Source organism: Mesocricetus auratus, unplaced genomic scaffold (genome assembly GCF_017639785.1).
Source record: "Mesocricetus auratus isolate SY011 unplaced genomic scaffold, BCM_Maur_2.0 Super-Scaffold_4256, whole genome shotgun sequence".
In the NCBI taxonomy this organism is placed as follows: domain Eukaryota; kingdom Metazoa; phylum Chordata; class Mammalia; order Rodentia; family Cricetidae; genus Mesocricetus; species Mesocricetus auratus.
The window spans coordinates 70045355-70053972 of NW_024429182.1; the positions used below are offsets into that span (position 1 = coordinate 70045355).

An 8618-nucleotide genomic window follows, 5' to 3' on the forward strand; every position below is an offset into this window, starting at 1 on the left:
TTCGGGGTGCCTGAGGAAGCACAGACATCGCTGAAGGAACTGCGCTACGTTCCATCCTGTTTCGGGAATACCTAGTTGCAGGTGCAACCTGGACATTTCAATGCTGTCTCTGAAGAGCTTCTGCCTCTCAGGAGAACAGACTGAAAAGGAGTTCCTGGTGTTCCCAGCCCCGCAGGCAGCTGCAGTTCCTGACCTGCCCAACCCTCCATGGCAACAGTTTTCCAGCCGGAGAAGTAAGGCGGATACCTCTTGGGAGGATGCTCTGTAGGGCTGTCAGCTCAGGAGCCAGCCGAGAAGACCTAGGCTGACCCCGACTGCCCCAGCACAGCATGGGGTGGCCGGGAGATGGGGTCAAGAGCAAAAACAGCCAGCCATCATCAGCTTCAAAAGATCACAGGAGAGAAACTTCCCTAGGGCACGGGCCAGGCTGCATGCCCTGGTCTTAAGGAGCAGCCTAAATCCCAGGGACAGGTGTGCGGGGTTAGTGAAAGGCTCAGACTTGGGGCACCCCAGCTGGGGGCTGCCAGACTAGGACTACTATGGAAGCAGGTCCTAATCCCAGCCAGGCATGCTGGGATCACTGTGCATCAAGGGTCCCAAGAAAAGGAGAGGGTTTCTTTTGATCCCACAGGGAACATCCCAGGCACCAACCAAGGAGAGAACCTCGAATCCAGGCCCCTGCGGGACGCAGCTGCTCAAACAAAGTTGAAGGCTGGGTCTTTGGGTCCCCTCCCGTGGCGCACCACTACTTACACGAAGACCCCAAAGAGTAGGGCTCGCACCCCGATCTCGATGGCCAGCTCCCGCATGGTGCAGCCGGAGTAGCTCCCGCAGCGGCAGCTGGTGCTGTCCGTGGCTCCCACGGCTCGGCCCGAGCCGCTCGCCAGAGCCTGGGCGGTGAGGGAGGCGCGCTGCAGGCCACGGGCGGGGGCGGGAGGCGGGCGCGGGGTGGGGGCGGCGGGGAGGGCTCAGCCCTAATCTCCGGCTCGGCTCCGGGCTCCCGGACACCCAGACACCACGCCGCCCTCTTCGGGTCCCACTTGCAATCTCGCTGATCGGTGGCGCCTCGGGGACTCCGGCTCCCTTGTGCCCGATGCAGTTTCCGAGTCCCTGGGCTCGCTCCCCGCACCCGCGACCCGGGAGGGGGAAAGCCTGGGGAAGCCCCGTTGTCGTCGTTGCGGTGGCCTCCAGGGCGTGCTGCGTGGCTTCCCAGCTACTGGGCGGCCCCTGGGCTCTGCGCCCGAGCACGCTCTGCAGGCGGCCACTTTGAGCCTTCTCTCTAACCAGGACTCTTGCTCTCACTCAGTTCCTTCCACACACACACGCGCGCACGTGGGCATGAAGTAGGTGGGCTCTTTGGGGATTCTCTCAGGACAGCACTGGCATCCTCTGTTCCTGCTTGAGAGCACTTCTTCTTTCCCACTCTCTGGCCCCCCTATGCCTGACCACCTCGTATTCTTTCCTTTTCCACTGCTGACTCTAGGAAGTTCCCATGAGATTGCTCCCATCTTTGCTTTCTCTCAGAAGGTGCCCGACGAGAGTACAAAAAAAGCCAGCACAGACTGAGAACAAGTGAACCCGCGTCCCTTACCCCTCATGACATCTGTACAAGACAGTATCTGGGACCCCATCCCTCCTCTCCTCCATCGTCCCATCATCCGACTACCCCCACCCCCAGTGGCTTTGGGCTGCTGTGCTGTGGTGTGAGAAAGCAGCCCTGAGACATCCGTGCCTGCACATGGCAGGCCATCATTAGGCAGCAGGTAGAAGCATGAGCCTTGGCCCCAGGACTCAGTCAACAATTCAAATATAAATATTGGTGACTTGGGTGTGGTGACCACAAGCCTGAACCCAGCTAGGTCTTGGCTTTGCTTTCCCATCCCCTGTTGGAGTTTCTAATCACAGTTGTTGGGCTGTCTCTGGGTAGCTTGGACCTTCCCTGGATTTCAGGAAGACACTCTCCAGGATTTTGTGAGCAGGCATGAATTAGAAGTTGGCGTCTGGTCCTGGGGATCTGGATCTCCGAGACTTGGGCCCAAGTAAAATAGGTACAAAGGCCTTGGGAGGAAAGCTTGGGCATCGGCAAAGGGTAAGCAGACCCTGTTGCCAAGGACACATGCCAGACCTTTGACGGCTAGCCAAGGGCATCTCAGGGAGGGTTCCAAGCTGTGTGGCAGGGACACCATTCCAGCAATTGAAGACACAGGAGCAGTGTCTGCTTTGTCCATGGTGTGTCCCAGCACACCATGGGTGCTTGGCGAGTATTGCTGAGCAAACAGATGCATGTGTGACTGTATAGATAGTGGGGCACATGGGTTATCATGTGCAGGGAGATTGGCAAGGCTGTAGAGGGAAAGGATGTGGCTCTGTCTTCCCCATGACTCAGACCTAGCAAATACTATGAAGAGAACTCTCTTTCTACAACTTGACAAAGTGGTACAAGACACCCATGGTGAACTCTGGTGGCCTGCAGTTGAGGGTGCTAGGTAGCTGGGTACTGGGTGGGGTGCTAATAAGAATCCTTGAGGTTGAGACATCAGTTAACTGTAAGTACCAACTAAGCCATTGTGAAGAGTGGGGTGTTGGATACTAGGGTTAATAGTTTACCTCTCCCCTGGAGAAGAGAGTACCTACCAACCACACAGAGAAGTGAGACAAGGTTAGGTGGGTGGTGGGGACCTCCTTGAGGCAGTCCTACTCACCAGGGTCTGTAGTGGAGATCCAAAAATGTGAGCCATTTATTTATGTTTAGACTGTCTGTTGGAGGCAGTACCTTGTGTAGCTCATGCTAACTGCAAATCATCCATGTAGCCTGCAAGATTGACCTTGAATTTCTGATCCTCCTGCCTCTGCCTCCAGAATGCTGGGGTTATAGGCATGCACCATTTTTATGTCATGATAAGTATTAGGTTTTTCACTTCTTATTTGTAGTAGAGTTATCTGTAAAGAGAATTCTGAAAGGGCACGCGACTTCGAACCAAAAGAGATATGGAAACAAGCCAGCCACAAGCCCTTTAATCTTCAAGACATGCTAGGGCAATGGTGGCACAAAGCTTGTGGGAGTCACCAACCAATATCTGATTTGAGTTAAGGCCACTCCGTGAGATGGAACCCATACCTGATGCTGCGTGGGTGACCAAGAACCTGAGACTAGATAGCCCAGGGTAAAACCAAATACTACTGTTCTTAAAAAAAAAGTAATGAATGCCTAATGGCATTCTGCTTACTCATAGATCAGTGCCCTGCTCAGCCATCATCAGAGAGGATGCCTCCTGCAGCAGATGGAACAAATACAGAGACCCACAGTCAGACATAACACTGAGAGTGAAAGACCTAGAAACAATCATCCCTCAATGCATGTCTACACCAAATCCTTCCACTCAGGTCTCAGAGAACCCTGGGGAGGAGGAAGCAGAAAGAATGTAAGAGCCAGAGGAGATGGAGGACACCAAGAAAACAAGGCCCCCCAAATCAACACAGTCAAAGCTTATAAATACTCACAGAGACTGAGGCAGCATGCACCGGGCCTGCACTGGTCTACACCAGGTCCTTGATGTATATATTATGTCTTCCAGTTTAGTGTGTTTTCAGACTGCTAAGTGTGTGAAGAAGTAGGCCTGTTTCTTGTGCCTTCTCTCAGGCTATTTTCCTGCTGTTTGTTTTGTTCAGTTCTGGTGTGTTAGCTTATGTTTTATCTTATTGTATTTTATTTCATTATTATCCCTTTGATGTGCTTGTTTCCTAATGAGAGACAGAGGGAGGGTGAATCCAAATGGGAGGACAGGTGTGAGGAAACAGGGAGGGAAAACCATAATCAAGATATGTTATGTGAGGGGAAAATCTAATTTCAATAAAAGGTGGGAAAAAAGAAGAACACTGATCGACAGGCCGACTTAAGCCCCACTCCTCACCTGCTTGGATGAATGCTGTTGCGTTTTGTCGTCTGAGATGGTCTATTCACCTGGATGCTCACCTGGGACTGGAGAAGCCATCATCCTTGAGAGAGCTTGTCTAGCCTTCAGGCAGCTCGACTGAAAGCCAGTCTTGAAGGGAAGTCACTATTGTGTAGCTTCTATCAGTGCAGATGTTCTGCCAGTCCTGGCCCTGTCTTCTCTGGCTACAGACAGCCACTGCGATCAGAGCAGCCTCATGGCAAGCAGCCGGCGTTCCCACCTAAATTTATGTAAGAAAATATTATTGAAGGTCCATGGTCCTCTCAGCTTCAGGCTCCATTCCATTCAGAGTGCAAGCAACACCATCAGGGCTTGATTTTTTTAATCCCCAGCCTTCAGCTATCTGTCCTGTAGGGACCCATTTGGAGTCCTAAGTGTTTAAAGATGACGGCAAGAATTCTATTACTCAGGTTCAGTTTGGGGGTAAGACCCTTGCCTTGACCCCATGACTCCCAACAAAAGTGTCACTGATGAATGACACTGTTGTTTCAAACCCTGAACCAATCGCCATGGCCAGAAAATCATGATGGATTGCTTGTCCCAGGCCTGGGTCACCGCTTCATCCCAAGTCTCTGACTGAATGGGGCCAAGGTGCGCCTGCCGACAGGGCTGATGCTTTGGAGTACAGTGCATGCTTGATGAGGTAGTTAACAACCTGTGCCATGCATGACCCTGCAGACTGAAGCCTTCTAGGCGTGCCCGCCCACCCCTGTGTTCTAGCCAACCAGTGATACCTAGTAAAAGAGAAGTGTTCTGAGTGCTCTGTGACAGGCTGCCTATGAGCTGCTTTTGTCAATATGGACTGTAGGGCCGACTGCAGCAAAGCTAGGATACCTTTCCCAATGCTTGTCTTCAGCTGCCCTGTCTCTTCCCCTGTCACTTTGGTCCTCAGCACCCTGTCATCTGCCCTAATGATTTCTTCCTCCCACGTTCCCAAGTCTTGTGTCAAAAGAAGTCTCTAGCCATGCTAGTTGTTCTCAAACCCGGGTCATGGCTCTTCAGTGTGTGCTCTCTCTCTCTCTCTCTCTCTCTCTCTCTCTCTCTCTCTCTCTCTCTCTCTCTCTCTCTCTCTCTCTCTCTCTCTCTCTCTCCCTATCTCTCTATCTCTCTCTCCTTCCCCCCTATTCCTTCCTCCCCTGTCTTTCCCTCCCTCTCCTCCTTTCTCCCTCTCCTTCTCTCTCTCTACCCCTCTCCCTCTTTCTCTACCCCTCCCTTATCTCTATCCCCTCTTTCTCCTCTCTCTACCCCTTTTCTCCCTACACACACACACACACACACACACACACACACACACACACACACACACACGTCATTTGAGCCAGGTCCATCTTGAAGGGCAGACCTGTTCTCTTTCTTCTAATGAGGGCTACAGATGACACCCTCAGCAGTGTTTCAGTTCCCACAAAGGAGGCATCCACTCCCTTTGTCTGTCCTCAGCTGACACCAGCAACTGTCCAGCTGTGAACATCTGCCAAGCAGGTAGAGAACTCTAGAAGAACCACGCTGCCATCAGAAGAGCCATCAGATAAATGAGCCCACAGAAAAGAAGAGAAGGTAGGGTAGAGAAAGCCACTGACTGTTGTCCCCAGGGCCAGTCCTGGCAGTCCTGCAGGGCCTCATAATGGAGAATAGGAAATCCTAGAGAAGGAGGGCTGGATCTGGGCTGCTAGCAGGCCAGAAGTTCTCAGCTGTGAGAAATGAAACAAGCAATTCTAAGTATACCTGGACCTTGAACCTGTAAGGTATGAGGCTGCTCTTTACAAAAGCCCCTCTAAACTGGACACTTGTGAGACATAGCTTCACAATATGTCTAGTATTTTATATTGAGCTTACAGGCACACCAAGAAAATCAGCCTGCCCACTCTGCAGCCATGCTTCTGTTATGGTCATCTTTTACAGCGTTAAGTAGAATTGTCTAACATGATGACCCCAGTAAAGCCCTCAGAGTGGTCACCAAGCCCAAATCCACCTTCAAAGACTACAACTTACAAGTTTCCATCGCATTTCCAAAAGTTACCCTTTGCTTATGAGTGGCACCTACCTCACTGCTCTCAGAATGTTTCCCCACCAATAGGCAGCCAACACAATCAGTCTTACCTATAAGGTCCCACAAACCTTGCCTTTCTACTGGGGATGCCTAGAACATCACAGATCCAAGAGGAATTTCTACCAGGTCATGGAGTTTAAGCTGGTCCATGAATTGTCTTTCAGCACGTGCCTGTCCACTTGACACCTCTAGAGTCGGAGAATCCATTTGAGGTTTGCTCTGTTTCAAGAGAGATCTACTGTTTGAGTAGAAACAGATTTGCCTGAAGCCATGGGTCTGAATTATGCTTTAGGGACAGCACAGCATAAATGCAGTGTCTGTTCTTTTACACAATAGACCTTTAATTACAGCTAACGGAGTTAGGGAAAGAGACGTGGAGAGACTCTTCTCTTTCCCAAGCTGAGTGCTCCCTGTTCTTCACTCCACCAGTCTCCTAGCAGTAATATTTAGATTACTGAAAACCTAGCACCAGCTTGCCACCACTGTGCATAGAACAAAATTCCATGTGATAAAAAGCAATTATCCCACCTCCAGGAATAGAGTTGAAACACACAGAAAGTGAATAAACTCCTTCATAACTCCAGAGGAGATAGTAGGCCACCAAAGGATATAATGCATGAACAAATACATCAATAAATGTCATTTCTTATGAATGCTGAGGGCCTTCCCTTCCCAGTAGGAGTTTATTATTTTCAAATAGGCCACGAGGAGTGTAAGGGTACCACTTCTCCAAGTTCATCCACAAAGAAACCTCTGTGTAGGAGTTACCAATGGGCTCCTCTTTGCTATGCCATGGCACACATCAGAATCCTGCAACATCCATGCACGACAAAAATGATATGCTTGGTGCACAGTTAATTCTGTTCCCAGAGAGTCTGGGCAGGATCAGAACCCAGGCTCTGCCACTTTGTCCTGCCAGTAGCTACATCTTGAGTGACATTTCAATGCAGTTTGGATTCCCATGTCTCTGGTGGCTGATGGTGTTGAACATTTTTTCGTGTGGATTTTCACCATGCTTCACCTTCTTTTTCTTCATGGGTATAAGCTGTCTATTATTATCTTTCAGCCATTTAAAAAATTTGGATTTTGCTTTTTATTATTGATTTGAAGGGATTTATAACATATTCTGGATATATTCTTTGTTAGCATTATAAATTGCATATGTCTTCTTTGACTCATCTTTTCATTTTCTAAATAATGCCTTTCAAGGGATACATTTTTAATAATTAGGAAGCAAAAAATTTTCAATTTTCACTTTTAAGACTGTCACTGGGTGTCCTGAGACATCTTTGCCTGATTCGCACTCTTAAAGATTTTCTCTTACATCTTCTAGAAATGCTATCATGCTGGATCTTCTATTTGGGTCTATGTCGTGCCTAGATCAAATTTTGTATGAAGTTGTGACTAAGGTTCTACTTTTCATAAGGACATCCAATATTCTAGTACTGTTGGTTGAAAAGACTATAGTTTTACATTGGAATTGTCTTGTCACCTTGGTGAAGACTAACAATTTGTCTTTGTCTAACAATTGGATCCCCCCCCCCGTGTGTGTGTGTGTGTGTGTGTGTGTGTGTGTGTGTGTGTGTGTGTGTGCTCTTTCCATCCATCTACTTTAGGTTTTGCTCTGTAATAGCCAATACAAATGAACTATTTAAAATATTCATAATATCTTTACTCATTGTTAATTTTTATTTAGATCAACAATGGATGAATCTATGTACATCCTAGACTTTTAAGCTATTGCCCCATAGACATGCAATCTGTAGACAGGATTTATAGCTCTGCTCTCACCCCCTCCCCGTGATAAACCTTGCTTTGCCTGACCTGATACTCACTAACTGCTCCAAGTGGACCCCCAATGCTATAGAATTCTGTAAGCCCAGTGTAAGTTTAATGCTAAGATTTTGTTATAGTTTTCATTTCTATGCTATGACAGATAGTCTAACAAGAGGCAGAATATAGGAGGAAAGCATTTATAGCTTATAATTCCAGGTTGCCATCAATTCAGAGAAGTTAAGGCAGGAACTCAAGTAACTGGTCTTATCACATCAACAGCCGAGAAAATGACACTTGCTGGAGTGTTGCTAATGTTAAGCCAGTCTTTTCCTTTCTTACATAGTTCCTAACGTCCAGCCCATATTCAGGGTGGCTTTCCCTATCTCAATTAAGATCAAGACAAACACCCACAGGCCAGTCTAGATATCTGTTAAGACTGTCTTCTAAGTGATTCTAGGTTATGTCCAATTGATAGTTAAAACTAGCCACAAGGGGTCCATATGGACCCCCCAGAAATTGAAAAATATGTGAAATACATATTTATTAGGTTGCTACAGTTTTAATCTGATTCCCAGGAAGCACCATTTAAAAAAGTCAAGAATCTCTGCTTTAGTAATTATCAAGTCAATTATCTTTGACCCCAGTACATTTGAACAGTGGCAGTTCCAGCACTGAACCCTCATCTACGAACTGGCACTTTTCTAATGGCTAGAATTGGTATGCACAACACTACCTTATTGGAAACAGGGGTGGGGACATTTAATTCAGACTTTAATGATTAGAACTGGAACTGGACCACGTTGGGGTCTGACTCACTCTACCAACAGACTACTGAACCAGAT

General features: G+C 48.2%; 1 protein-coding gene across 1 annotated transcript in view; it reads right to left on the reverse strand.

Moving 5' to 3' along the window:
• Positions 1-913, reverse strand: part of Plpp4 (phospholipid phosphatase 4) — a 133208-nt gene extending 132295 nt beyond the window's left edge. Inside the window, exon 1 of the mRNA XM_040753230.1 lies at positions 754-913. Within this exon, the coding sequence (XP_040609164.1) occupies positions 754-809 (56 nt within the window). The 5' untranslated portion in view covers positions 810-913. The remainder of the gene's footprint in view (positions 1-753) is intronic.
• Between the last annotated feature and the right edge of the window lie 7705 nt (positions 914-8618).